Source organism: Agaricus bisporus (genome assembly GCF_000300575.1).
Source record: "Agaricus bisporus var. bisporus H97 unplaced genomic scaffold AGABI2scaffold_11, whole genome shotgun sequence".
Lineage (NCBI taxonomy): Eukaryota > Fungi > Basidiomycota > Agaricomycetes > Agaricales > Agaricaceae > Agaricus > Agaricus bisporus.
Window position 1 is genome coordinate 722521 of NW_006267346.1, and position 27419 is coordinate 749939.

At 47.6% G+C, this 27419-nt stretch overlaps 9 protein-coding genes across 9 annotated transcripts; 4 read left to right on the forward strand and 5 right to left on the reverse strand.

The window, feature by feature from the left end:
- Positions 1-90: 90 nt before the first annotated feature.
- AGABI2DRAFT_121682 (hypothetical protein) lies at positions 91-2795 on the forward strand (the record flags this gene model as incomplete). Its single annotated transcript, XM_006455722.1, has 16 exons — positions 91-206; positions 265-280; positions 327-436; positions 479-572; positions 610-663; positions 719-847; positions 902-1020; positions 1072-1217; positions 1270-1570; positions 1624-1708; positions 1761-1799; positions 1856-2029; positions 2101-2196; positions 2250-2474; positions 2538-2678; positions 2742-2795. 16 exons carry the CDS (start codon positions 91-93, stop codon positions 2793-2795), a joined length of 1899 nt encoding a protein of 632 aa, XP_006455785.1.
- Positions 2796-4093: 1298 nt separating this feature from the next.
- AGABI2DRAFT_121683 (hypothetical protein) lies at positions 4094-6893 on the forward strand (the record flags this gene model as incomplete). The annotated part of the gene is made up of 16 exons (XM_006455723.1): positions 4094-4302; positions 4359-4366; positions 4430-4529; positions 4592-4670; positions 4711-4764; positions 4821-4949; positions 5009-5127; positions 5178-5323; positions 5380-5680; positions 5738-5822; positions 5877-5915; positions 5977-6150; positions 6210-6305; positions 6365-6586; positions 6641-6781; positions 6840-6893. The coding sequence occupies 16 exons, from the start codon at positions 4094-4096 to the stop codon at positions 6891-6893; spliced, it is 1956 nt and encodes a 651-aa protein (XP_006455786.1).
- Positions 6872-8706, reverse strand: AGABI2DRAFT_210360 (hypothetical protein). The gene is made up of 3 exons (XM_006455724.1): positions 8365-8706; positions 7416-8314; positions 6872-7364 (listed from the first exon to the last, which is right to left on the reverse strand). The coding sequence occupies exons 1-3, from the start codon at positions 8687-8689 to the stop codon at positions 6975-6977; spliced, it is 1614 nt and encodes a 537-aa protein (XP_006455787.1). The 5' UTR covers positions 8690-8706; the 3' UTR covers positions 6872-6974.
- A 428-nt stretch (positions 8707-9134) lies between these two features.
- On the reverse strand, positions 9135-11591 carry AGABI2DRAFT_195157 (hypothetical protein). The gene is made up of 5 exons (XM_006455725.1): positions 11318-11591; positions 11077-11263; positions 9648-10888; positions 9242-9597; positions 9135-9197 (listed from the first exon to the last, which is right to left on the reverse strand). The coding sequence occupies exons 1-3, from the start codon at positions 11582-11584 to the stop codon at positions 9714-9716; spliced, it is 1629 nt and encodes a 542-aa protein (XP_006455788.1). The 5' UTR covers positions 11585-11591; the 3' UTR covers positions 9135-9197; positions 9242-9597; positions 9648-9713.
- Positions 11592-11648: 57 nt separating this feature from the next.
- AGABI2DRAFT_195159 (hypothetical protein) lies at positions 11649-15038 on the reverse strand. Its single transcript, XM_006455726.1, has 6 exons — positions 14964-15038; positions 14851-14916; positions 14285-14795; positions 13676-14233; positions 12878-13625; positions 11649-12826 (listed from the first exon to the last, which is right to left on the reverse strand). The coding sequence occupies exons 1-6, from the start codon at positions 15031-15033 to the stop codon at positions 11855-11857; spliced, it is 2925 nt and encodes a 974-aa protein (XP_006455789.1). The 5' UTR covers positions 15034-15038; the 3' UTR covers positions 11649-11854.
- AGABI2DRAFT_195160 (hypothetical protein) lies at positions 15019-15816 on the reverse strand. The gene is made up of 4 exons (XM_006455727.1): positions 15715-15816; positions 15577-15665; positions 15341-15524; positions 15019-15288 (listed from the first exon to the last, which is right to left on the reverse strand). The coding sequence occupies exons 1-4, from the start codon at positions 15755-15757 to the stop codon at positions 15101-15103; spliced, it is 504 nt and encodes a 167-aa protein (XP_006455790.1). The 5' UTR covers positions 15758-15816; the 3' UTR covers positions 15019-15100.
- An 87-nt stretch (positions 15817-15903) lies between these two features.
- Positions 15904-22415, forward strand: AGABI2DRAFT_121689 (hypothetical protein; the record flags this gene model as incomplete). The annotated part of the gene is made up of 22 exons (XM_006455728.1): positions 15904-16115; positions 16170-16521; positions 16573-16665; positions 16713-17148; positions 17394-17829; positions 17877-18092; positions 18146-18300; positions 18348-18699; positions 18749-19097; positions 19162-19561; positions 19620-19827; positions 19878-20083; positions 20139-20239; positions 20290-20500; positions 20554-20785; positions 20845-20931; positions 21011-21240; positions 21293-21424; positions 21476-21746; positions 21801-21872; positions 21921-22121; positions 22172-22415. The coding sequence occupies 22 exons, from the start codon at positions 15904-15906 to the stop codon at positions 22413-22415; spliced, it is 5196 nt and encodes a 1731-aa protein (XP_006455791.1).
- A 2820-nt stretch (positions 22416-25235) lies between these two features.
- AGABI2DRAFT_138779 (hypothetical protein) lies at positions 25236-25481 on the reverse strand. The gene has a single exon (XM_006455729.1). The coding sequence runs from the start codon at positions 25467-25469 to the stop codon at positions 25311-25313; it is 159 nt and encodes a 52-aa protein (XP_006455792.1). The 5' UTR covers positions 25470-25481; the 3' UTR covers positions 25236-25310.
- Positions 25482-25772: 291 nt separating this feature from the next.
- Positions 25773-26903, forward strand: AGABI2DRAFT_153600 (hypothetical protein; the record flags this gene model as incomplete). Its single annotated transcript, XM_006455730.1, has 3 exons — positions 25773-26007; positions 26053-26491; positions 26513-26903. 3 exons carry the CDS (start codon positions 25773-25775, stop codon positions 26901-26903), a joined length of 1065 nt encoding a protein of 354 aa, XP_006455793.1.
- Between the last annotated feature and the right edge of the window lie 516 nt (positions 26904-27419).

Here is a 27419-nt window from a genome sequence, read left to right on the forward strand (position 1 = left end):
TGAAGTGGATCGCTTCTACCGATTTCAGGAAAGCCCCCTTGCCATTTCCTCCTCCCTCTTTCGACCCTTATTTCCGCGGTCGACTTCCACATGCAATTCACACTTATTTTCACCACACTCGTTCACATTGGCGTTGGCCTCGCCACGCTCGTCGACTTTGACAGTTCAGCAGAGCTTGGGAAGCAATTTTTGAGTCAAGAATTTGAGTACGCCCATACCCATTCTAAAGTGATTACGGTGGTATTCAATTTCGACCAAACTCAGCTATGTGGGTTCACAGGTTCACGCGTGTTAGAACCGTTTTATCTTGACTCACCGGGGGACAGATCATTGTCGGAGGTGGTACTACAGGTCTCGCCCTCGCTCGACGTCTCTCTGCGGACTTTCCCAATAAACAGGTCCTCGTTCTCGAGGCTGGAAGATCGGGTGTCGATGAGTAGGTCCTTTTCGGTCGATCCTGCTTACCTCGAATATTTAGAGGCGTGATTTTCCAGCCCCCTCGTTACGGTTCCCCAGAGGTCTTTCTCCTTCATTGGGACGGATATCGATTGGCTCTACACGGCATGTCCCTTGTTCGTTTTGACCGTGATGTACTCAATCTGCAAGTAGACAGACCCTCAAGTTCACGCTTTTAACCAGTCGATCAATTTGTCCTCTGGTAAAGTATGCTCATTAGTAATTTCCCCATGTGAAAGTTCGATCAATGTTGTTTTCACAGGTTCTCGGCGGTGGATCGGCTGTCAATGGCCTCGTATGGGGCCGTCCTGCGAAAGAAGATTGGGACGATTTTGAGCGATTGGGTTCACCCGGATGGAACTGGGAAAACTTATACGGTAGTGCTCGCAAGGTACGCATGATGCATTTTGATCCGTCACCGCTTAAACTCTTTTCTTTATGATAGTCGGAAACACTCAACGTACCGGCGGCTCCATTTGCGCAGGAATATGGTTATTCTGTTGAACCTGCCTCACATGGACACTCCGGTCCTGTTGATACGTCTTTCCCTCCTTTTGTTCCCCTGTACGTGCCTTGACTTTTTGTTAAATCGCACATCTTATTCAACTTCCGCAGTCAGCACCTAAAGTTTATCAATGCGTCTCTTGAACTTGGTCACCCTCTGAATCTGGATCCTTATGCCGGCAATAACACGGGCGCTTGGTTCACACTATCTTCCCAGACACCGCGAAATACCCGTGAGACGTCGGAATTCGCTTACTGTGCGGTATAATTCTATATTATAACTCCTTTTGCAGACTAACATGGTTTCAGTTGATCCCGTTCTCCATTCTGAAAATTTATTGGTTTGCATGCATGCATTTGTCACGAAGCTTGATATTTCGAGTGCATCGAAAGGTCAAATCAAGAGTACAGGTGTAGAGGTGAGATTCCCCGACGGGTCTATCGTCTCGGCCAAGGTCAAGGCCCACGGAGAGGTTATTATGTCTGCCGGGGCCATCCGCACTCCTCAACTTTTGGAGCTCTCGGGAATCGGTAATAAGGATATACTTCAGGCTTTGAATATTCCTGTGAAGTTGGATTTACCTGGTGTTGGTGAAAATTTCGAGGATCAGTGCGTATGACATTGTGATTCATAGAAGGGAGCAAACTAAAAATGTTTATCAGCACTCTTACTATTATGACCTACAAACTCAAACCTGGATTCCTATCCTTCGATGCGCTTTCGTACAATGCTACATTGAAGCAAGAGGTATGTTGTGCGCAAAACTCACGTCAACATAAAGTTAATAATGGAGCGATAGCAACAAGAACTATATGACCGTAAACGCTTAGGGTGGCTTGTGAGGAAACCCCTTTGACTAATTGACTATCTCTGACCTACGAGGGTATCCCTTAGACGTTTGCTCAAGCTGTACTTAACTTTGCTTCTGCACAGACTGTCTTGAGTCAAGAAGAACTTGAAATGGCAGAGGCACTTCTTCAGACAAAGCCTGATTCGATTTCGCAGGATGCATTTGACCTCATTAAGCAAAAGATTACTGATGGCGTTCCTCAAGCTGAATACCTCTTGGTATGCGCCAGTTTTCCCGATTGAGACTTATACGAAATTCATGTTTGCCTTCTTCCTCCCGTCCCTCTTAGTTTAACGCTTTCTCTGGAGGTCCGGTCAAGGAAAATATGACCAGCTATGTGTCGTTGGCTATAACACATCTACACCCTTTATCCCGTGGAAGCATTGTAAGTAGCTGTTATCTTGGATTATTTCAACTCTAACTTCTGTTCTTCGGAAGCATATCAATACCACTTCTATTGACGATCATCCCAAAATTGATCCAAACGTGCTAGAGTCCGAGTGGGACACGTGGTTCTTAGCCAAAGCCACAGCTTACGGCCGTCGATTCTTCGAAACCGAGTCTTTCAAGGAGATCTTCGACTCGGAGGAGGTGTTCCCTGGCTTAGACACTCAAACGGATGAGCAATGGCAACAGTTTATCAAAGATACCGTTAACCTTGGTGTAAGTTGATGATGTATTCAACTTTTTTCTATGAAACACACTGAATTTTTTTTCGACCTCCAGTATCACACTGTCGGCACAGCGTCGCTTTTGCCTCGAGATAAGAACGGCGTTGTGGATCCTAATTTAAAAGTTTATGGAACGGCCAACATCCGTGTGGCTGACAATTCTATCTCGCCTTTACTGGTCTCTGCACATACCCAAGTAGGCTCCCATGTTTCTTGTTTTTGTTCAAGTGTCGTTGAAATGAGACTTTACTCTTTACAGACGACGGCTTATGCCATTGCAGAACGAGCGGCCGACATCATCAAGTCGACTTGACTTGTTTCTCTTACAAGGGACAGTACAAAAATGAGTCACTCCGAAGCTCAATAATACATGCTATCAAGTACATTTCTATTACCGGGATTTGTTGGAATTAGAATAATTGGAAATATGGATAACTACAGAATATATGGATAATTACCTAGCGAAGCATAACGAATAAGTCATGCATAATGCGGACATGCATCATACGGATGCACGGAAACAGGAAGAAAACAGTTAGGCCCCAGCTTGGGCCGTGAAGCAGCGCTCAAGTAGGATATTATCTCGACTAGTATTTAATTATACACCAGTAACTCCTCTGTAACAGAAGAAGAGAGACAACCGAGAACAATCAAAGAATGTGAAGACCAGAGCTTGGATGAGTAGTTGTTTCGGCGCCGAATTTTCTTGACAACGCATTATTGGATCGAAGGGAGAGCGAGAGGTTGTTGTTTGAAGGGGTGGTGGGTTTCTAGTCTAGACTCTGTTAAACTACAAGTATGTCCCAGACCAGATCTACCGATTTGATGTATATGTTTGACCTCGAGATAATATTACAAACAACTTACTAAATTGATAAGATTACATACCTCGGTACCTTCCTTCGATGAGCCCCTTAGATTTACGCAACTTCAAGACACGAACATACTTCCACCAAATGCAGGCCCGGGTGGAGGACTCTGAAGAATATGAAGAGACCCTGGTTATAGCATGGATCGTTACTCATTTTGACCATGATACAAATCCGCGTCGAGCCTGCAATATCTCGTGCGAGCTGATCTCTTTGAATAAGATCCACGGTTTATGGCTCCCTGGTTGACGATGTATAATGCTCGCAGTGAACATGCCTTCATCACTATCATTGGGTTTGACTCATCAACAGGCTTCCAAGCCCTCCTTGACAACGGATTCCAGGATTTGGGGGATACCGCAGCGATTTCAACCTTTACGCTCCGACGGAATAACGGGTGGAGATGTCCAAGAAGACACTCCTTGGGGCCTGATATCTTATTTTGGTGTATGACATTGAAGGGAAGGTATACAAAGGCCTTGGCCCTTCAGGTTTCATCTACGTCTTCGGTTTTACCCTCTAAGTATTCTAATTTCTCAGAACTGTTTCTAATATAAGGTGAGTCACAGGAACACTCTTAAAATTGTCTGATATATACAATGCTAGGATCCTTGTCTGATCACCGAATTGGGGTTTGTGCAGACGCCGATTGAAACATCAATGGTACTGTACCCTAGCCCCTAAGCTTCAGTTAAACTCGAGTGAATGAGGTAACGAACTTGCCAAGCGAATCTGCGAGGCAATGGAACGGCTGACTCCTGAAACGCATTTCCCCGTTCCTTCTTCCCCCCCTCCGTCGACCCTTACTTCCAAGGCCGAGTATACACCTTTTGCAATGCAATTTGCGCGTTTTTTCACCATACTCGTCCACGTTGGTGTGAGCCTCGCCACCCTCGTCGACTTGGACAGCTCTCCTGAGCTTGGCAAGCGATTTTTGAGTCAGAAGTTTGAGTACGTCTAGCTCCCTTCTACAATAATTTCAGTGATACTTACTTAACCCGGCTCAGCTGCGTGGGTCCACGAATTATCTCGTATTGGCACTTTTTCATTTTAACTCCCTGGGGATAGATCATCGCAGGAGGTGGTACCTCAGGGCTTGCTCTCGCTCGTCGTCTCTCTGAAAGGTATCCCAAGAAACGGATCCTCGTTCTCGAGGCCGGAGGATCAGGTGTTGACCGGTGGGTTCTCTTCGGTCAATCCTGCTTACTCCCAAAAAGAATCCTTAGGCGAGTTTTTCTAGTCCCGTAGTTACAGTTCCTCAGAGGTCCTTCTCCTTCATCGCGACGGATATTGATTGGCTCTACACGGCATGTGCCCACGTTTGCTTTTTTGACCTTGATGTGCTCAACCTCCAAGTAGACAGATCCTCAAGTTCATGCTTCTAACCAGTCGATCAATTTGTCCTCTGGTAAAGTATGTTCGTCAGTAGTTTTTCCACGCGAAAAGTTCACTCAATGTTGTTTGCACAGGTTCTCGGTGGTGGGTCGGCTGTTAATGGCCTTGTATGGAGCCGCCCTCCGAAAAGAGATTGGGATGACTTTGCGCAATTGGGTTCGCCCGGCTGGGATTGGGAAACCTTGTTTAAAAGTTCTCGTAAGGTATGCATCATATGATGCATTTTGATCCGTCACCGCTTAAGCCACGTTCTTTATTGTAGTCGGAAACTGTCAACGCTCCGGCTGCTCCATTTGCGCGGGAATATGGCTATACTATTGAACCTACCTCACATGGACACTCTGGTCCTGTTGACGCGTCATACCCTCCTTATATTCCCTTGTACGTACTTTGACATTTTTATCGCACATTGTATTCAATTTCTGCAAAAGGCAATACCTCAAGTTTATCGATGCAGCCCTTGAACTCGGTCATCCTCTGAATCCTGATCCTTATGCTGGCAATAACACGGGTGTTTCGTTTTCACTATCTTCGCAGACACCGCAAAATACCCGTGAGACGTCGGAATTCGCTTACCGTGCGGCAAGCAAAATTTTATATAATTCCACTTGCGAACTAAATATGCGTTTTTAGTTGATCCGGTTCTCCATTCCGAAAATTTATTGGTTTGTATTCATGCACTTGTTACTCAACTTGATATTTCGAGTGCACCGAAAGGTCAGATTAAGAGTACAGGTGTAGAAGTGAAATTCCCCGATGGGTCTCTCGTTTCGGTCAAGATCAAGTCTCATGGAGAGGTTATTTTGTCTGCGGGGGCTATCCGTACTCCTCAACTTTTGGAGCTCTCGGGAATCGGTAATAAGGAAATACTTCGAAAGTTGAATATCCCTGTAAAGTTGGATTTACCTGGTGTTGGTGAAAATTATAAGGACCAGTAAGTGGAGTGTTGCACTTTCTGAAGAGAAAGGAATCACCTAAAGTGTTTAATCAGCCCTATCACAATCATGACCTACAAACTCAAACCTCCCTTCCTTTCTTTTGATGCATTTGCGTTCAATGCTACATTGAAGCAAGAGGTATGTGTCTGTGTCAAGCTCATGTCAACATGAAGTTTAATAATGGATAAATAGCAACAAGAATTATATGAGAAGAAACGCTTAGGATGGTTTGTAAGGAACAAAAACCACTTGACTATTCTGTGACCTATGATGATATTTTGTTTTTTTATAGACGTTTGCGCAAGGTGTACTCAACTTTGCTACTGCACAGACTATCTTGAATGAAGAAGAACTTCAAGTGGCGGAGGAACTTCTTCAGATAAAGCCTGATGGGATTTCGCAGGAAGAGTTTGATCTCACAAAGAAGAAGATTTTCGATGGTATTCCTCAAGTTGAATATTTCATGGTATGCAGCAAGTTGTTTTTTTTTGTTATGAGAATTTTATAATGACTTCCCACATGTAGTTTAACACGTTCTCTGCTGGTTCAAATAAAGAAAATAACACCAATTATGTGTCACTGGCCATTTCAACACACCATCCTCTGTCCCGTGGAAGCATCGTAAGCCAAAAAACCATTTCCCCACTTGATGAATGAATGTAATTCAACTTTTTCCAAAGCATATCAACACCACTTCCATCGACGATCATCCCAAAATCAATCCCAATGTGCTCAAATCCGAATGGGACACATGGTTCTTAGCTAAAGCTACAGCTTACGGCCGTCGATTCAGTGAAACTGTGTCTTTCAAAGAGATCATCGATGAGGAGGTGTTTCCTGGTTTGGACGTTCAAACGGATGAACAATGGCAACAATTTATTAGAGATACGATTAACATTGATGTTAAGTCATGGATGACGTATTCATTTTATTATATTGATTTTTTTTTCTTCTAGTATCATTCTTGCGGCACAGCGTCGCTTTTGCCTCGAGAGAAGAACGGCGTCGTGGACCCTAATTTGAAAGTCTATGGAACGACCAACATCCGTGTGGTTGATACTTCTATCATGCCTTTACTCATCTCTGCACATCTCCAGGTAAAAAGCTTTTCCACTAGAGTAGTGTTGTGAATTTGAACCTTTTAATCGCTTGCAGATTACGGCTTATGCTATTGCAGAGCGAGCGGCCGACATTATCACGTTGACTTGATCTTGCTTTAATTATATGAATAGCTACCACAAGTCCAGCGATAAATGCATATGTATCATACAAATGTGCGAGAAAGACAGATTATCCATGTTTAGGAGGTCCCGCCTTGGGCCGTGACGCTGTGCCCAAATTGACACTATTTTGACCAGAAGTAAGACTTGCAACACGCGTCCGATGCTGCCGATGAGATGAAGGTAAAGGAAGCTTGTAATCTTTCGTTTCAAAATCCCATGTCGCAAAGAGCTGAGCATCCGGAATGTGAGATTTAGTGGGTGTTTCTCCATTTTCTCGAACTTTATCTTTGGTTGAGGTTGCTACGGGTGTAGGTGGGAGGTTGTTGGTACTGTCTGCAGGTGGAATGGCATGTGAATTCCATGGTGCAGGAATACCGCGTCCGTACAAGACGGGTTTGGACCCTCGATTGAGGACGGGGGGGTGGACAAGCCGTGTTGTTCTGCTCATCACCACAGGCTATATAGTACATCAGCATAATTGAACTGGAATATGAAGGAGCTAACTCACGGGGAGTACATGCCTGGCCAGTTCGGGTATCCGATGAGATTGCTGGCCAAGAAGGGGAGTAAGACGTTCGGTAGTTGAAACAGGTCGTGGGATGGTGGGAGGAAAGCGAAACTCTTTATCTTTGGAATCGAGTTTGCCGTTTATGGGGTCATTGATAGCGACAGGATACGTGGGCCCTATGGTGGCCACACGAGGTGGACATGGTGCGATGGTCGAAAAGACAGTATCGGCAGCATCCCATCGGGGCATATTTTGGGTTTGTGAAAGGAATGCCATGGCAACCTTGTGCCGTGAAAGATTGGTGGGAGGGGGTGTAGACGGGGGCGGATGGGTCAGAATGTGATGGTATGCCTTGAAGAGGGCGGGTTCAGACTGTAGAGTAGGAAGAGCGTTTTTACGAGGGGGGGGCTTGAAGGATTTTGGAGGAGTGGGTAGATGCCATTCTGGTATCGAAGAAAGAGAGGATTGAGAATAGGGAACCTGGGCGAGATAGTCGGAGGCTGTAGGGGCGGTCATGGCTTGAGAAACGACGGCAGGTTTATCGGGCGGGGGTGGCATGAGTTCTGCGGGCTGTGTCTCTGTTTCGTGGGGCGACGGTGGCCTGCTTGGCGGGGGTTCGATGGTGGGGAAAGGAGGAAGAAAGGCGGGGATGTGAGGCGGGGGTTTCCAGCTGGCTGTGCGGGGGCGTTTGCGGGAGGGAGAGGAGGGATTTGAGACGGGCGAAAGGGGAAGTGGCGGAGACGGATGAGAGAGCGGCGGCGTCTTTCGGGTGTCGACGGGCATCGGGGGCGGTTCCATGTCTACGTCCTCGTCGTCGTCGTCGTCCTCGCCGTGGTAGATCTGAAATTCCAGTGGGATCGCGTCGTCATTATCCTGCTTGAGACCGGTAGAGAGATGTGCTGGAAGAGAAAGCTATAAAACACGCGCAGGGGCAGCAGCCAAGGCATACCTCTAAACTCGTTCAGGTCTTCTATCCGCCGAACAGAGTTGGACGCATAGCGATTGAGCTCCTTGGCCTCACTAGCACAAAAGTCGGCAAGCTCGTCCATACCAATACCCAGTTCGTCGAGAACGGCAACAGCATCGTACACGGAGAGATTGGTCCTGCCTGCATGACGAGCGTATTTTGCGCACGACTCTGAGAGAAGGGCGAGGTAGCGTGCGAGGAGGTCTGAGAGGGTGATCGCTGCGGTGGACGACGAGCGTGAAAAGTTGTAGGCGTGCAGCGTCTTGACGGCGGCGGCGTGGACGAGTTTTGTGGCTGCAGACTCCATTGGCAGAAAGCGAGCAGCAAGCACTCCTTGCTGACTCATCATGTGTGGTCGCTTTGCTCTCCGTCTGCCACGGAACGTCCTCCGCGACCAGCTCGACGTCGACCACTGGCACGACGAGGACGCCTTTTATCCCAGATACAACATCGCACCCCGCTCACAAGCCCCTGTTCTTCGCAGAGACAACGATGAGCTCGTTCTTCACACCATGAAATGGGGCCTCGTTCCCCACTGGAGCACCCACGAAAACAAGTCCCTCAGCACCACCAACGCCCGCGCCGACACCCTCATCGACAACAACAGCATGTGGGCTCGTCTCCGTGCCACCAAGCGCTGCGTTGTGCCCTGTCAAGGGTATGTGTCTCGTTTCTCCTAGTTTCAAAATCTCAACTACCACAGCTACTACGAATGGCTCAACCGGGGCAAGCAAAAGCTTCCCCACTTTACCAAGCGTAAAGACAGCAACATCATGCTTCTCGCTGGTCTCTACGATTCAGCCGTCATAGAAGGTCAGACTTGTCTTTATCTTTTATAATATCTGATATTCTTCCAGGCCAAACCCTCTGGACCTTTACTATTGTCACTACCGATGCTAATAAAGATTTCTCTTGGCTCCATGATCGCCAGCCCGTCATTCTGTCCTCACAACAGGCCGTCAGCCAGTGGCTTGACCAGCCATGGTCAAAGCAGCTCGCGGCTCTCCTCGAACCTTACCATGACCCAGATGTGCCTCTTGAATGCTACCAAGTCCCTCAAGAAGTCGGCAAAGTCGGCACAGAGTCCCCCTCTTTTATCGAGCCTGTTGCCCTTCGCAAGGATGGTATACAAGCCATGTTTCAAAAACAAAGACAGTCTCAGAAACGTGCCAGAACACCCTCTCCCGTGCCAGAGTCTTCACCCAAGAAAAAGCAGGTTTGTACACCCCACAGCCTAAGCTCACCCAGTAACTAAACGCGACTTAAGAAAACAAAACCTATAACCGCCTTCTTTCCTACAAAGTAAGAGATACAGCAATTTATCATACATCCTAGGAAGAGAATAGTCTCTTTGTGTAAGAATTTAATCCATGTACATTCCCCTCCAGCTGCGCACTCGCAGTCCTAAGTTCAAACCTCACCTTTCCATCCCTCGATCCCTCCTGAAGTTCCATCACGCTCCTCAATCCGATATCCTGCAACGAATGCTGCACACCCACATACAGGTACGGAAGGAACTGCTTCAGGCTCCCCTTGTCCTGTACATCTCCAGAAACACCCTGCGCCACCTTGACAGCACTGCTTTCCGAAAAATAGCGAGATGTAGCCGCGTTCTCTACCGCCGTCGCCTTCATGTTGGGCGCAGGGTATTTGTTGATCGACGCTTTACCTCCCTTCTTGTCCAACCCTTGCCCCATCGCTTCCAAACTCCCCATCCCACGATACGCTTTAACACGTTTGCCCTCGTGATAAAAGTACTCTCCCGGCGCTTCCTCCGTTCCAGCAAGTAACCCACCCATCATCACAGCTCCAGCTCCAAGTGACAGCGCCTTGACGATATGCCCAACATTCCCTACACCACCATCCGCGATCACCGGCACTCCAAACTGGTGAGCAAATTCGGCTACCGCATACACGGCCGTCGCCTGTGGTCGTCCAACCGCCATCACCTCTTGCGTAATGCATATCGAACCAGATCCCATACCAACACGCAATCCGTCAGCTCCAGCAGCAATAAGTGACGCTGCTTGCTCTCGTGTGACCACGTTCCCAGCAATCACTTCCAGGTTGGCAAAGTTCTTTTTGATCCATTCAATCATCTCGATCTGGTAAATCGAGTTTCCTTGAGATGAATCAAGCACGACAATGTCCAAACCAGCTTCGACGAGTAACCTCAGACGTTCACGGTCGGAAGGTCGAGTTCCTACAGCAGCAGCGGCATAGAGCTGTTTACTTTCCGGATTTTTCGACGCAAGAGGGTATGATTGGTTCTTGAGCAAGTCGGAGCGTGCAAGAAGTGAAACAAGACGACCTTGAGTGTCTACAATGGGAAGTTTCCCCTTTTTTGAATCACGAAGTATGTCGTTGGCTTCCGCCAGTGTCACGCCCTGGGCCGCAGTGACGAGCGAAGTCGTCATGACCTCCTTGAGTGCCACCGACGGATCACGGAACTGGATATCTCGGGCCGTCACTATACCGACAAGCTTGCCACCAAGCTGTCCAGATTCTAATCAAGAAAAAGTCAGTACTCTTATTTATCAAAGAGGGACAATAAGATATCAGTAGGATATATGGATCCATATTCTGCATGCCACACGTTGAACACGCGTTTTACTCAGCAGGACGAAGGTTAATACAAGATCACAAGGCTCATCTTTCAAATAAGATAACAAACAAAAGATAACGTCAACTCACCGGTGATCGGGATACCGCAAAACCCCAGTTTCGCTTTGATCTCCAATACATTCTCGACAATGTGATCAGGGGAAAGAACCACAGGCTCCGTAATGAACCCATTCTCGTGACGTTTAACGGCACGGACCATGGTAGCTTGCGATTCCGCAGACTGATTGTGATGAATAACACCCAGTCCACCATGGAGCTAAACAGAACGTAGTTCAATGACTGCGAAAGATGCAAGGAGAGAGACACTCACTGCCATGGAAATGGCCATCTCGGTCTCCGTGACAGTGTCCATGGGACTACTCAAAAACGGCGTCTTGAGCACCACGTTTCTCGTTACACGACTCTCGATAGTCACATCCGACGCCGGAAAGTCAATTTTACCAGGCAGAAGAAGGAAATCATTGTAGGTGAGGCCACCGTGGACACGAGATTCCATGAGATCGGCGACGGAGAGGCCATCTGAACGGTCATAGGTCTTGAGATGGTCGAGAGCATGGGCAGGACTGAGGTAGGACATGGTGGGCAGCGATTGCCAGACGTCATTTTATTTTTCTCGCTAGATATATCTCGCCTTTGTTTGTTCAGACCAAATAGTGCCTTTTTGTACATTCAATGTGCCCAGAAAATATGTGTATAAGTACACGATCATGGTCAAACACAGAACAGTATGATATGAGAGAGGAAGACGCAAGAAAAAGAAGAAAGAGAAAAAAAGAAAGAAAAGAGAGCAAAAAAGATGTGAGTCATAACGAAAACTGATTAGCCCTGCCGTTCTCGAGCCCAAAACCTACTGCCAATATTGCTGCCTCTGGTAGGGATAAAAGTTGCCATCGTTGCCGCCCTGAGGGTAAGCAAGGTGTCCTTGAGGTCCTCCCTGTTGATGATGCGCATTTTGTTGCGGTGCAACCCCGCTGCCAATTCCAGCACCTACACCACCGCTGAATCGATTGGCGCCATAGTACCCTTGACCTTGTGGTCCTCCCTGACCAACTTGACCCGCACTTTGACCTTGTGGTTGGCCTTGACCAGGTCCACCTTGTACAGACGCTCCACGACCACCAGCGACACCAATCCCACCATCTTTTTGATACTTGTAAGCTGTCTCTGGAGAACTTGCGTTACGAGGACCAGCTCCGGCGACACCGCTAGCCGCGCCACCAGATTGTCCACCAAGGCCTATGAATCCTTGACCGGCACCTCCGTAGAGTTGTTTGCTATATTCGGTGGCGCCGACACCAACATTGGTTTGACCGAGGCCAAGGGCATGAGGGTGCTGATGTTGAGAATGATGCGCGTGCTGTTGATAATCATCATAAGCACCCTGTTGACCATACAAAGACTGGCTGTAAGGGTTGCTTTGCGGTTGGACCGCGACATTGGCGTTTGCCCCAGGTTGTTTAGTAGCTGGGCTTGGAGCCGAGTTGGAACCAGGTGGACCAGGTTGGAACATGGCGGGATACTTCACGTATGGTTGAGGTACATATCCGGAGCTGTAAGGTGTACCGTAGTATTGATTTTGGGGGTAGGGGTTATAGTAATAGGGCACAGGCGGCGGAGGGAATTGAGGACCTTGTCCACCAGCGGACTGAGGTTGTGCAGTGCTCTGGGATGAGTGTTGGGACACTTGGTTTGCAGACGGTGGCATCGAGTTCGCGGGAGGTTGTTGTTGGCTACCAGGAAGACCTTTGATGTTATCCTCATGGCCGAGGGCGTTTCGATTGCCAAAGCCAGTCTGCTGGGGATAAGACTCGTAGAAACCCTGCACGTAATGACGTCAAAATAGATCGTTCAGAGTTTTGACGGTACATACCCTCTGGCTATCGTAGTTATAATCTGCTGAATTAAAACCAGCAAGGTGAGAACCTTGTTGGTGCTGGTTTTGGGATGCCAACTGGCCGAAAGCACCATAAGGCGAGTCTTGGGACTGACCGGCGGGAGGAGTAGGTGTATGGAAATAGGGCATCGTGTTGGCAGTATCATTTTGACGGAAGTAGCTCGAGTGGGTAGTAGCGGTCGGCGCTTGCTGAGCTGTGGAAGGGAGGTGTTGCTGCGATTCAAGCTGAGCGGGGAGATGATGTGAGTACTGATGGTGAGTATGTGATTGCTGTACTTGTTGAGGAAGATGTTGATGTTGAGGAAGTTGATGATGGCTTTGCTGCTGCTGTGTCTGTTGAAGGTTGGCAAGCGATGGTGGTTGAGATGTAGCCTGTTGCTGATGGCTGAATTGTTGCAGTGGCGAAGCAGTAGCATTTGAAGTGTGGGTTGCCTGTTGAGTCGATTGGGTGGGTTGCGAAACGGACGTGGTAAGTGTCTGGTGGGAAAGGGCTGATGCGCCAACCGATGGTGGATGTTGAGGTTGAGAGGGGAGGTTTTGTTGTACTTGCTGTTGCTGATGTTGGAAAACAGAGCCAAGGGAGGTCGAAGCAGCAGGAGCAGTAGCGGGAGGGGCAGACGGAGTTGGAGATTCATACTGAGGCTTGCTGGGCGATGTCGTTGCGGCAGCAGTCTCTGTAGCACTGGGTGCGGCGGGGGCAGGTGCAGGTGCTTCAGGTTCAACGCTGAGGAGGAAATTAAGGATACAGGTCAACAGGGGAAAACGCAGACGTACGGAGTAGATTCGAATACACTCTCCCCATTAAGGCTAAGGCTACCAAACTGCATTCCAACCTTTTCAACTCCAGAACCAAAAGAGCTCGGCATCACGACAGGCTGATCGGTAGCTCTGTTCCGGGCACTGGCACGTGAGGACGCGACAGCCGGCCTCGAGGCGAGTTTGGGAGATGGAGTGGCAGCAGCCGAGGAGGTAAGCGTGGAGGCAGACAGTGCAGGGGCGGCGGTTTGAGGGGAGGGATCCATCTTGGCAGGCGCGGCCTCAGGAATGGGCGCCTGTACTGGAGCGGGTGGCTTGGGGGGATCCTCCATTTTTTCGGTGACGGTCTCCAGGGCTGGTGGTTCAGGCTGAGGTTCTTCGACAGGAATCTCGGCTGTCGGAGGTTGCGAAGGCTCCGGTTCCCATGAGGGAGCAGTTGTGGGGTCTTCCCATCCTGACGCTTGGGGCTCCGGTTCTGATTCTTGGGGCGGGGGATGGGCTGTTGCGGGGGCAGCGGCGGGAGAATGTTGTTGTGAAGATTGAGGTTGGGGTGGGGTGGGTTTATGTGTAGGTTTGCTGGTGAAGCTTTTCAGTAAAAGAAGAGTCCAATTACATATATATCTCTACCTTGCTATTTGGGCCCAAGATAGCTTAGTTGGACCACGCGCAGGGGCAGGTGTTTTGAGTGCCTGTTTCGGCAAAGCCACGTTGAGATTGGCATTTGCCGCATTAGCCTCTGCTTCGGTCTTTCTGTTCGCCGTTGACGACTCGTCGGGCTTTGAGTCCACCCAAGCGTTCGGAGTTTGCACGATGCCGTTCTGCTGGGCGACAACGTCCGACTTTGGAGTGTCTGTCGAGTCTGGGTGAGCGGACGGGCCCGGAGCGGGGGTGGCATGATCTGCGGGGGGACGAGGGCTTGCGGTGCGGCCACCATGGCCATTGACAGCAGAGCCCCTGTGGGCACCACGACCCCGGGCGGTGGCGCCGCCTCTTCCCGGACCGCCGCCTCTCCCACCGCGACCACCTCTGGCGCCTCGAGACTCGCCACGAGTAGGAGTGAATTCTTTGGAGGAGGGCTGTGCTGCGGCAGTTTTCTTATCTTTTTTGCGCGAAACCGAGCCCCACTGGACGGCGAGACCTGGCAACGGGTGATGAGGGCGGGGGGCACGCTAGAGAGAAAGGGGTGAACTCACCGTCGGAGATGCGGCCTGCAGCGACGTTGGCGTCGCCGTTGACGTCGAGGAGGAGGGAATGGAGGTCTGGGGAGGCGTCAGCAAGGTGGGCAACGACGAGGACGAGCGCTGACCGTCGGTTGACCAGTCTGGAAAGGTCTCTTTGAGGCTGCGGAGCTGGGAAGAAAACTTTGCGTCGGCCATGGTTGGGGTCAAGTAGAGAGCACAACAGTTTATTTATTTATTTTATTTAAAACGACCGTGGGAAGATCTAATTCATGTTGCTCAACAACATTATCGCAGCGAGCCCAAGCACCCCGCCCACCCCGACAGCGACCACAGTGCCGCCCGTCGACAGAATAACATCCAGCGGCCCATCCCACGACGCCGGCAGCACCAGCGCAGTCTCGTTCGCAGCCAATGTCACATTCCCGTCGGCCAGGCAAGCCGTCGAATATCCTGTGCACAGCATCTCAACCCTCATCATCACAACGAGTAAAGGTTTACTCACCGGTCATGAGCGGGCTGGAGCCGACCCGCAGGTCCAACACCTTCTCATTCTTCGCTATAACCTGCGTAAACATGCACTGTTGACACCCCCGCAGACTATCGACGACGCTACTCTGACAGAGACAGGCCGCATTGTTGTTGCAACCAATAATGCTCTGATTGGCGGCCGCACAGTTAGCGCCACACTAGTGCACCTATTATCAGCAATAAAAATTGTAACATGTGGCAGGAACTCACCTCCGACGGAACCAGGCTTGATGGTATAGCAAGGAAGTCAGGGGGGAACAAGACCTGCTGTCCCAAGGTAATACTGAATTCAGCAAAGACTGCAACACGACTCGGTGAGCGAGCAAAAGACATGGACTGCGCACGCACCTCGACCAGCGAGCAAGAAAAAGAAAGCAGCAAAAGCGAGCATGGTGGAAGAAAAGAAAGAAACACAGAGGAGATCAGATATTGCCTTGGTATCCGTCGCCATCAGACACGTAAACACTGCCAAACACCGGACTGCGTGACGCGTGAAGGGTCGTGACACTTTGTTGATCATCTTTGCTTTCGACTCCCATGGCTCCTGTTCACTACTCTGGCTCCCTCCAGCCCAAAAAGAAATCAGAACTCCAGGAGATTGCTCAGGCCCTCAGCCTCGATGACCAGGGCACCAAAGACGATCTCCAGATCAGAATTAAAAAGCACCTAGAGGATCACCACTCGGAACTCGAGGACGATCCAGCCTTCGCCGGTCTCTTGGGCAGACGGAAACGCAGCGTCCAACCTACGTACGTGTACTGAAGCTGCCTTTCGCGTCTCAGCTCACTCTCTCAATCGTGCAGCACGCGTTCAGTTCAGCAGATAGAGGCTGTTGTCGTCGAGATTAAGCCCCCCTCGCGCATCGGGCGTAAATCTGCCGCCCTTGACACCGTACGCGAGGTCACCCCTCCCAAAAATGACCGTGAACTTTCTGAATCAGAACATGCTCCCGATCGTACTCCTGTACGATCTCCACAACGCGACGAGGCTGTCCCCACCCCAGGTAGCCTTCCCTCCTTCCCTCCCAGCCCTATCAGTCCCGCCCAGAGTTTCATTCGAAACCTCAAATCTGCCGACGTGCCCGCTTTGGTTGAGGACTTGAAACTCGATGGCCTAGCTCAAACTGGAAAAGACTTTTTCATCGCTTCCCGCCAGGTATATATGTCTCATCTCTTGTCTTAGTTCTACTACTCATTTCTCGTCCAGTTTTTGTCAAACTCCAGAAATATATTAATTCTTACAGCTCTTTACGAGTTTTTGTACATCCTGTACACGATCATCCCTTGGAAAACCACCCGAGTAAGACTCTACCCCCCTTTTTTGCAGCCTGTCTGACCTTGGTTTAGTTCCCCCTTTGGAAAGAGGGTGCTGTTTCAGCGACATTGGTGTACCCTCCTCTCGGAACCTTTCAAACTAGCGCGTTTTGGACCGTCCTCCTCCACTGGTTCATTCCCACCGTCTTGTCCCCGCTTGTCGTCGGCAACCTCATCTCTTTCAATCCCTCTATGAATCAACGTCAGGGAGAGCATAACAAAGACGTCGTCGTCTTTGATCCCCTCACTGCTGCTATCGTCCGACTGGCCGCCCAAATTGCGTATCCTTACCCCACGCTTGATATTCGAAGTGGTGTCCTAGGCCTAGATGTTTTGGGTTTCAAATTCCGCGTTTGGAGTGCATCCCTCAATCTAGCCTTTGCATATGCAGAGACTATATCTGGTGCGCCTCAGGCTTTTGCGCAAACCCTGCGTCGCGAGCGGCGCCTGTTGACACCGTCGAGGGCGGGTACGCCCCAGGTTATGGGATGAGGAGACGACGAGATGAGGGATACCCATGATCCATGACTTAATGATCTTTTTTTTCCTAGGCTCTTTATATATATTCTTATTTCGTTTCGCTGTCTTGCTTTCAGGCCCATTGCTAGTTATTCTGTATGCTAGTTGTTGTCTAAGTAGCAGTTCGTAGATTGTTTACGTAATTTTTCTGCTACGTGTTGACGACTAAAAATAAGTAGGTACAATTCCATGTAGCGCTTTCTCAATACTTCATGTCTACCCAGGATGCGCTCAGAAAATCATCCATATCGTCGCTCGGTGCTCTTGTCGGCCTTCAGCTGGTCTCTAGACTCTTCACTTTTGTTCTCAATCAGGCTCTCATTCGCATGACTTCCCCAGAAATCTTCGGTGCTGCTGCAATCCAGTTTGAGCTCATTTTGAGCACGATTCTGTTCCTCAGTCGTGAAGGTGTTAGGACAACTATTCTCAGAGTGAAAACTCCTCAGCCCAAGGAAATGAACTTGTCGTTTTTACCTCTTGCCATCGGGGCGCCGCTCGCAGGAGTTCTTGCATGGGTATATGTGCAATATGTGCAACAAAACTTGAAGAATCAGCCATTTTTCAAGGAGGCCGTGGCCATTTATGCGTTAGCCGCGGTACTGGAACTTTTGACGGAACCATTTCATAACTGGTGCGAAGGTCAGATTGCTTTTTTGGTGTTGCTGATAGGTGAGAAAGGTCGATGGTGCAGTTGAAGACAAATGTGAGGGTACGGGCGGAAGGGTGTGGGATAACAGCGAAGAGCATTGTTACGTTTTTGGTTCTGTTGGCGGATAAAGGAGGTAGATGGGCCTTGCTTGCTTTTGCGGTTGGGCAATTTTCGTATAGCTTGGCTTGTCTGGTGGTTTATTTGGTGTATTTTGGGGTGGGGCGATTGAAACCTCAAGCGGACGCGTGAGTTTTGGGCTTTGTAACATCTTTCAAGAATATTGACAAAGGGTGTTTAGTTCTGGCTTTGTGGATTCTCGCTTGTTCAAGCTCGCGGCAACGATGACTGGCCAATCGGTCGTGAAACATGTGCTTACAGAAGGCGACAAGTTTATTCTGTCTTGGTTTAGCCCCCTCCAGGATCAAGGTGGATATGCTCTAGCGGTCAATTACGGTGCGTTGGATCCAGACGCATGCAGCGACTTGTGCTGAATTGTCCAGGTTCTCTCATCGCGCGTATTTTGTTTCAGCCTATCGAAGAAGTAATGCGCCTTTATTTCTCGAAGACGTTTAGTCAAGGATCAAATATGGAATCTGCTACAAAGGATGCGGCATACGCTCTACTATCGCTAGTCTCTGTCCAGCTGGAACTTTCCCTCTTTTTCTTGGTCTTTGGGACGACGTATCTTTCTGTCTTGTTGCCCATCGTACTACCGCCACGATACATGGCAACCAGTGCTCCTCAGATCCTCGCAGCTTGGGTCTGGTATATTCCTGTACTGGCTGTTAATGGAGGATTGGAGGGATTCGTTGCGAGTGTCGCTAGACCACAAGAGTTGAACCGTCAGAGCAGGTAGGTGAATGTCGCTATCTTTTATCGCCATCTGCTGAAGAATCTTTAGATGGATGATTGTGTTTTCGCTGACTTTTATTTCAGCTGCGGTCGTGCTTTATCGTTTTGGTTTCGGTGACGCGTCTCTGGTTTATGCCAACATTATCAACCTTATTGCCAGGATAATATTTGCGATCGTGTTTACTAGAAGTTTTTTTGTGGAAAAGGGATCTACGATATCTTTTAGACGGGCTGTTCCCTCGTATACCCTTATATTTTCGTCGCTGGCGATGTGGGGGGTTTTGTTTTACGATGGAAGAAGAAGAGGAGTGGAGAAGATTGTTGTGTTAGAGGGTAGAGGTTCGCTGTTGAACGGCGAGGTCGTGCGGCACGTTAGACTGGGTATTACGCTTGCGTTGGTATGGCTTAGCCTGTGGTGGATGTCTTCTGGACGGCGGCGAAATCTACGTCCTCGATTTCCAGTACATAAATAAAGTGATAGTAGAGTCACATGGTCACAACTCTTGCTCTTTGCCAATTGCTATGGATGGACCCCTGTCTGACTCAAAGATATCAGAGAAAAGCGAATCAAATACAAAGATAGAGTCTCCGAGACTCCTCTCAACTCCTAGACCTCCCACCGTGTTCAACAAATTCATTCTGTACGAGAACCGAGCCAAGTTCTTCATTGTTGCATCAAATGCTTCGGAGTCGAGGCATAGGATTCTGAAGATCAACAGGACGTCGCAAGATGAGTTGTCTATTGTGGAGGATGATACAGAATATAGTGGGAAGTATATGAATTCGACGTTGAGGGCGCTTGAAGAGGCGAACAAACCGTTTGGAGGTCTTGGCAAGGGAAGGGTTTTTCAAGGGCTTGTCGGTTCGTTTCGCTTATTGAATACTCGGCAAGGGTCATATGCTGAATTCGCCGAGTGTAGGCTTTATCCGTTTTACTGCTGGATGGTATATGGTCATCATCGTCAAACGGACTGTCGTGGCTCTATTGGGAGGACACTATCTGTTCCACTGTGAACAGACAGAGATACTTCCTGTTTGTTCAAATCACAAGGTTGAGAAACAGGCTGAGGAACAGAGGATGATTGGTATCTTCAAGCAAGTGGACCTCTCGAAAAACTTTTATTTCAGGTATGTCTATTGTTCTTCTTGCGGCTACGTTCATTTGACATCTCGTGTAGCTATACGTATGACGTCACATCCAGTCTTCAACATAATCTCATAGGATGCCCGAGGACGTTGAATGAACCTTGGTCTTTCAATGACAGATTTGCGTGGAATTTTCATATGATGTCCACCGCGTGCCAATTGAGGGATGAAGATGGAAGACCTGCTATTAAGCCGCACTGGTTTCTTCCATTAGTCCACGGACATGTCGATCAAGCTAGTACGTTTCTTTCTCTATAATTGTAGATTCGCCGTGGGTACTGACTTTATCTAAGAGCTCACGATATTGGGTCGTGTTGTATTTGTGACTTTGATTGCTCGCCGTTCAAGACATTATGCTGGTGCTCGATACTTGAAGCGCGGTATCAATGAAGAGGTATATCGAATTATTCAAGAAAATGTATCTCGGTTGATATATGCTTTCAGGGAAATGTGGCGAACGAAGTCGAGACCGAACAGATTGTTTCAGAGGCCCTGACCACACCTTTTTACTACCCCTGCGGGTCCAGCGAGAATAAGCAACAAAATCGCAGGCGCCCAAGTCCAAATTACACAAGCTATGTTCAATATCGCGGAAGCATCCCTGTCCTTTGGGTCCAAGAAACCAACAGCATGACACCAAAACCGCCTATTGAAAGTTCGTCTTGCGTTCATCGATCACTTGTGTACTGTATTTAATATGCACATCAGTCAGTGTCGTGGATCCATTTTATACAGCGGCTTCCAAGCATTTCGATAATCTATTCAGGCGCTATGGTGCGCCTATTACAATCCTCAACCTCGTCAAGAAACGAGAACCTGTACCCCGTGAATCGAAATTACTGGAAGAGTACACACAATGCGTTAAATATTTGAACCAATTCCTGCCCAAAGGCAAGAAGATGATCTACCACGCTTGGGATATCTCGCGTGCACATAAAGAGTACGTATCATATTTGGCGTTGAGGTTAATTTAGTAGATTGCTCATTTTATTATGGTAGTAAAGAGCGAGATGTCCTCGGTTATCTAGAGGATATCGCGGAAGAGTCGATTCAAATGACCGGCTTCTTTCACTCAGGCGCTGAACCGTATTCTCATCTACTTCAGAATGAATACAGGCATGCTTTCATACTGTACTCCTTTGTCAACTACTGACGACGTGTGTAGTCCGAGGGGAAGTGTACCCCCGTGGCGAAACAAGATACTACTACAAAATGGAATATGCCGTACGAATTGCGTTGACTGCCTGGATCGCACCAATGCGGCTCAATTTGTATTCGGAAAACGAGCCTTTGGCCACCAGCTATATGCACTTGGCATCATAGATTCTCCCAATCTGGATTTTGACTCAGATGCTGTTGATATGCTTACGGAAATGTATCATGATCATGGGGACAGTACGTTCATTCGGCGGAAGCTGTTTCACACTCATCTGATTACCATGCATAGCGATTGCTCTGCAGTATACTGGTAGTGCTCTGGTTAATCGTGTCGAGACCTATCGCCGCCTTCCTCATTGGAATAGTCATTCTCGTGATATCATCGAGAATATCCGACGGTTCTATACCAACTCCTTACTAGGTGAGCGAGAATTACTTTGAACGTCGTTCGAAGTCTTACTCTTGTTTGAAGACGCTGACAAGCAGGCCGCTATTGACCTTTTCCTCGGGGTGAACAATAATGAACACTTTCAACTTCCACCTCCCGTGCGCGGCGGATATTCAAATTGGTACCATCCTGAATACTTGCTTCCCCCGTATGTGACCGAAGAGAGTGAAAGAGCGTTGCAAGACTTTGTCACTGTGCGGGGAGATTTTTGGGTGGAATATTATCGACCGTTGCTTTTTACATCCTTGGGCAAGCATTTTGCCTATTCGATGAATAGTACTCTCAGACTACCGGGGTAAAACAAACATGGCGTCTCTTGTCATAAGGAGTTCTAACGATGCATGTGTAGCAAAACGGCCGAGGATTTAGCTAAGAGCCCTTTCCAGAAACGTTTCTATCGGGATGTATCCAATGGACCAGGGTATGTTTCCTGTTTCTTCTTGACTTGTGCATACATAACAAGTCGTAGGGTTGTACAGGGAGTTCGACAATGGATCCGGTCAAATCCCCCCACGGACCGACCGAAGAGACACCCAAACAAAACTCATACCGAAGCCATGGTACCAAAAGCACATACCGTCACACCTCAGGACAAGTTATCAACAGAAGCACTCGCATTGCAACTGTTAGATCCTTCCGTTTCGGAAGACGAACGGGACGAATATCAAGGGTATGGTTGGCGTCTTCCTGGTCGTATTGTCACCTTACGTCTATTGACAGGTATATTGATCAATGTCAAGTGTTTTCAAATGCACATGCCATACGAAGCGAAAGAAAGGACCTTAGTGTGTATCAGACAGCAATCGACATTTCTCATGGCATGGGGATTGATAAGTGTAGGGAGGAGACGATGGAAGCTTATACAGCATATATTGCCAAAATGCATATCCATGAATTAGCAAAGGAAGTTCTGCCAACAACTTACAATTATGAAAAATGGCTTTGGGGACAATTTTGTCAGTAGCTGAACCTTGTAAGGAGAATATCTTATGTACTTGTCAGTTATTCTTAGATATACTTTGATGTTTGGAGAAAATACCGGGGCTATTCAAGATTGACAAGGGAAACAGTAAAATGGGTCTAGCAAAGAAATGGCACTGTTTACTAGGTGAAAACATAACTACAACTTGAATCAGTCATTTCTCGCGTAGCAGGGAGTTCTCGGTTGCTTTGTGTTCCAGCCTCGACACGCAACCTTATGGCAGTCGCGACAAGCATTGAAACATCATTTGATGCTCATTTTGCTGGGGCAGGAAGCTTCTGCACACTTTGCACAGTGACGGACCTTACTCTTCTTGACTGGTCAAGTGCTTTTGAGATGCTCACTAGCTCGTTTCTTCGCTAGTTGAGTTGTGATGTCTGGTGTTGATGTAGTACTAGTGCTTGTGTATGTAGTACTGCTGAATTTTTGAGAATCTTTGATAGTCAGGAAGCCTTGGGTGACTCAAATCGGTTGAGGGACTTGAGCCTGAGTTGGAGGTATTTGATGGGATCAGCAAGGGTCTAAAATAGTTTTGACCAGCGGTTCCCGTTCTGTGGCAGTCAATGATAGAGTTTGCTTGATGTTGACAATCGATTTCCACGTTGATACAGTATGTAGAGTGAAAGATGTTCCAGAAGCTATACATATGAGATTCTGTACATCAGGAAAACTAAAAATACTTAAATGTGCCTTTTTGTATCTTAAATGAGCACTAAGTCAAAAATAAGACACAATTTTGCTAAGGAAATTTAAGGCAAACTAAGGTTTAAGCTACTCTTGAAAATGTCTTGAAGTTACTTAAACTCTACTTAGCTGATGTCTTTTTCAGAGATAGCAAGGGAGTAAACAGAATAATAAGTCATATTCAAGTTACACAAGTATACAATTAAGACAGCCAAAGAAAATAAGACATGCCAAAGTCATAAGATCAATTATAAGAGGCTTCAGAATGAATAAGCCAAAAAAAGCAATCATATTAGCATCATTAAGATAATACATTGTATATAATTTACATAGAGAGATGATATTGGAAAATGGAAGAGTAATGATGAAGAAAAAGATGTTCTACAAGTAACAAGTGAGTATGAAAACATAAAGAGATAGAGAGCACTCACCAGGGACCAGAAAATCTCTAGAATCCCCCCAAATCCCCTCCATACATTCTCCAATTATCCCCCCAATTATCCCCCCAATTATCTGCTCAAGTATCCCCTCAAACTGTTACAAATTTACCAACCTATAGGAGGAATGTCATTATGCTTACTCATTTCCACATCCTTGGATATACTCTTTTCCACCTACACTTCTCACATCATTCATTCCCATGTCACTTCCTCTTTTACGTTACCTTGTTTAATTTTCCTTCACATGACATCAGCAAAAAAGATTTTTTCTTAATTGTTCTTAATTGGTCATTAAGAAACAATTAAGAACAGATACCTTTCTGAATCTTCTTAATGATACTTAGGCCTGTGTATCTTAAGGTTCTTGGAAATGACTTAATAGTCACTTAAACTGTACTTAGTTGATGTCTTTCTCATAGATATAAAAATATTGACATAAAGATAGATTAGTAAAAAGTCATATTAAAGTCACTCAAGTACATAATTAAGACACTCAAGGTCAACTAAGACAACAATAAGAAGCTTAAAAGTGAATAAGTCAACAAAGTGATTATATTAGCATAGTAAATATAATACATTGGATACAATCTATACAAAAGGATAAGATGGGAAGATGAGGGAGTGAGATGGAATGATGAGGGAATGATGATGAGCAAAGGAATAGTCTACAAGTAACAAATGAGTATGAAAACATACAGAGATAGAGAGCACTCACCAGGGACCAGAGAATCTTTAAAATCCCCCCAAAACTCCTTCATACATTCCCCAATTATCCCCCCAATTATCTGCTCAAGTATCCCCTCAAATAACCCTCCAAAAATCCCCCAAAAAAGCGCCCAAAATAGGCAAAAAAGCGTCCTAAATCAGCTTAGAATTAGCTGGGAGAGAGCTAGGGAAGGGAAGGGTAGGTTACTTACTTGAATACAAGCCCAGAGAGCAATGAGGAGGGAAGGGGAGGGAGGGGAGGGGAGGAATGATGGTGGTGATGAGGAAGGATCAACGGTCATGCTCGAAACAGAAGTTCAACATGTCACATGACATCATGTGACTGCTGGACTTGGGATTTTCGAGTCAAAGTTCCTCAAATCATAGGTAGGAGATATTTCCGGGTTATTTCTGCACAGATTTTATTGAGTTTAAAGTATGTTTATATAAATTCAATGACGAGGCGATAGGAAATCTAAGTGGGGGTTCACTCCCTTACACAATCGCTCTACCATCGTATATGATAACGAACTATGTTTCAGTATATCATAAGTCGTGGAGCATGAGTGAGACTTCTTCACTCTCTACTTTCCGCCATCTTCGCGGAAAGATCTTGTTTTTTTGTCAATACTTGATCTAAGCTACCGCACCGATCTCAAGCGAATTATTCACTTGGTCATTTGTTAGGGCGACTGTGACTGTGATGTCACAGGTCACACCTGAACTTAAGAACTAAAGGATAGAGTGACAAAAGTTATATTAGGCGTGAACCTAAGAGAACTCGACGGAGTCTTCTACAAGTTTCTACCTACTTTATATACCTAGATTACGGCGCACAGACCAACTACCCTAGGTAACCTTTTTATATACTGACATGAGAAAAGAAGTATGTATGGGAAAGTAAACTAATTATACATTTGACATGAGAAAAGAAGAGTGGAGTAAGAAGTAAGTAAACAAAAGTACATTGATCATAAAAATGTCAACAACACCAAACAAACCATAAAAGTGTCCACAAGTACAAACAACTCCTAAACAGGTAATCCACTCACACAAACCAATACACTCCGAAGTAATTGGCCAGCAACGCATCACATGGACATAGTACGAAGAACCCGGATAGTTCCCAATAGCGAGCTCCCCAGTGTGACCATCTCTGTATCACCCATGCCTTCCGCTCCTCTTCGTCCCACATTGCTAACGTCATCCTCCCACATTCCCTACACTGGTGACCCAATAGGTTCCAACCTACCGGTCTGCTCTCCCTTCCTATTGCCGCCGCCGCTCTTCTCCACTGTACTTGCTCCGCATGGTTCAGAGGTAAGAAAGATAAGATTAAATCGTAAAGCTCAATTGGTAGATCTGTAGCTTGTGCCATTTTAGCAGTATGCTGATAGTTTAGCCTCCGTCGAACTGTAGCAGCAGAGGGAAATTATTATGTAATAAAATATGTGACAGATGTGACAGTGTGACGCCGTGACATTCTGGCAAGGTTCTCACATCATTAGGAATGAGTCATGGTCAAGAAACGAACAGACAAGAGAGTCTCACTGCTGGTTTCAACGACGACCCAGTCATCATCACAAATAGACGTTCAGCCTTCCCCCATCCATCAACTACTCAAGGGACTTCCGGAACTCGAAACTCTGGATCTCGCGAGTCAGTTATCCAAACCAAGCGTAATAGGACGCAGCTCATTGGACGGAACCTTGATCTTCATCCCAACCTTCTACAGTGGGTCGAAGGTTTCAGAAGAGGGAGCATCGGCCACACCCGAGTCTTGGGGAGAGGAAATGCCTACATTGAGGGGTTATCAGAACTCTCAGATGGAGAAAAGGACAGACTTATTGTCGAGTACACTGAGGCCGTTGATAGAGCGCATCGGGGAAAAGAGGAAAACATTAGCGGAGCGTATAGGGGAGAAGAGGAAGGGGAACTGGACGGAAGAGATAGATGGAAAGGGAGAGAGGAAAGAGAAGCGCAGGTTAATAGATCGACTGGGTTTGATGGAGGAGAACACATATCTAGACGAATCGACAAGCCCAGAGAGTTCTGGCCATGGCAGATTGGAGGAGGAGAGGCCCTCGAGCACACCCCCAATCAACGGGCTACTATCGAGACTCTCGAGCTTTTCAACCAGGACTTTCCCCTCACTGAGCGACGAATCGTCTCCGCCCCGGGAGCTCCCAAACATTTCCCCCTCTCCGAATGGCGTAACATCCTCCGTGGGTGATCTGTCAATTTACACAGAGTCCTCGCCAACCAGTTCGTATCGCGACCTCTGCCAGAGGATGTGGCGTGTGTGGCAGGAGTTGAAGTCCGAACCCCAGGAAGAGAGAGGAGCAAGCGGGTCGAGTCCTGCACAGATTGGGTCATTGCCTGGGGAGCGGCCGTCGAAGCAGTTGCCTTCGTGTTCCCCCACCACCATGACAAACTCAACCAGCATACCGCCTACATACTCCAGAAATTTTGGCGAAAAAGTATCAATCATCACTCCCGGATCATCCTCTTCAACGAAGCCCTTCGGGAAGCGGTCGGAGGCGGAGAAAACTGTTCCTTGTGTGACGCCGATTTGTGCGAAAGCTTCACCGAGAGCATCCTTCAGCCAGATGGGGTCGAATACTTCTCGTTACAGCAGTGAGGAGACAGAGGGATCTGCAACAACTTCAACAGCAAGGCAGGTTGTTCAAATGACACCTGTCTCTACCAGCACAAATGTCGCAAATGTAAGGAAGAAACTCACAGACAGTCAGCTTGTGGAAAAGGCAGAAGTGGAAGCGAGAGGACTAAAGCCTAAGTACATGAGGTACAATCGGTGGAATATCGATGGGAAACCTTTTCCGGGGGTAGTCGATTGGTCCAAGGGAGCCCTGCCACTACCCCGGCCCCCAGAGATGCCATCAAATCACGCCGTGATGAGAACAATTTGCGAGCATTCGGAATTGTTCAAAATCACGACCCCCATCAACATTCCTTTATTTTGCGACCTCTTGCGAAAACACCCAAATCCAATCTTTGTTAAATTGGTCTGCGACGGATTAGTTGACGGTTTTTGGCCTTGGGCTTCCTCTGACCTCCCTGATTACCCAATTACCAACGACCAGGCTCAAACCGATCCACGAGATGAAGAAAAGCTCGCTTTCCTTACAGAGCAGAA

What these genes read in the sequence shown, in the direction of transcription:
- AGABI2DRAFT_210360 (XM_006455724.1), bottom strand. Translation starts at nt 8,689, where the DNA reads ATGGAGTCTGCAGCCACAAAACTCGTCCACGCCGCCGCCGTCAAGACG. An exon ending in AGACCTGAACGAGTTTAGAG is followed by an intron (nt 8,315 to 8,364) that starts GTATGCCTTGGC and finishes TTTCTCTTCCAG; the next exon opens with CACATCTCTCTACCGGTCTC. An exon ending in TGGCCAGGCATGTACTCCCC is followed by an intron (nt 7,365 to 7,415) that starts GTGAGTTAGCTC and finishes TGTACTATATAG; the next exon opens with CCTGTGGTGATGAGCAGAAC.
- AGABI2DRAFT_195157 (XM_006455725.1), bottom strand. Translation starts at nt 11,584, where the DNA reads ATGTCCTACCTCAGTCCTGCCCATGCTCTCGACCATCTCAAGACCTAT. An exon ending in AGATGGCCATTTCCATGGCA is followed by an intron (nt 11,264 to 11,317) that starts GTGAGTGTCTCT and finishes CGTTCTGTTTAG; the next exon opens with CTCCATGGTGGACTGGGTGT. An exon ending in TTGCGGTATCCCGATCACCG is followed by an intron (nt 10,889 to 11,076) that starts GTGAGTTGACGT and finishes TTTCTTGATTAG; the next exon opens with AATCTGGACAGCTTGGTGGC.
- AGABI2DRAFT_195159 (XM_006455726.1), bottom strand. Translation starts at nt 15,033, where the DNA reads ATGGCCGACGCAAAGTTTTCTTCCCAGCTCCGCAGCCTCAAAGAGACC. An exon ending in AGTGTATTCGAATCTACTCC is followed by an intron (nt 13,626 to 13,675) that starts GTACGTCTGCGT and finishes TTTCCTCCTCAG; the next exon opens with CGTTGAACCTGAAGCACCTG. An exon ending in ATAACTACGATAGCCAGAGG is followed by an intron (nt 12,827 to 12,877) that starts GTATGTACCGTC and finishes CATTACGTGCAG; the next exon opens with GGTTTCTACGAGTCTTATCC.
- AGABI2DRAFT_195160 (XM_006455727.1), bottom strand. Translation starts at nt 15,757, where the DNA reads ATGCTCGCTTTTGCTGCTTTCTTTTTCTTGCTCGCTGGTCGAG. An exon ending in CAAGCCTGGTTCCGTCGGAG is followed by an intron (nt 15,525 to 15,576) that starts GTGAGTTCCTGC and finishes TAGGTGCACTAG; the next exon opens with TGTGGCGCTAACTGTGCGGC. An exon ending in CTCCAGCCCGCTCATGACCG is followed by an intron (nt 15,289 to 15,340) that starts GTGAGTAAACCT and finishes TGCTGTGCACAG; the next exon opens with GATATTCGACGGCTTGCCTG.
- AGABI2DRAFT_138779 (XM_006455729.1), bottom strand. Translation starts at nt 25,469, where the DNA reads ATGACGTTAGCAATGTGGGACGAAGAGGAGCGGAAGGCATGGGTGATA.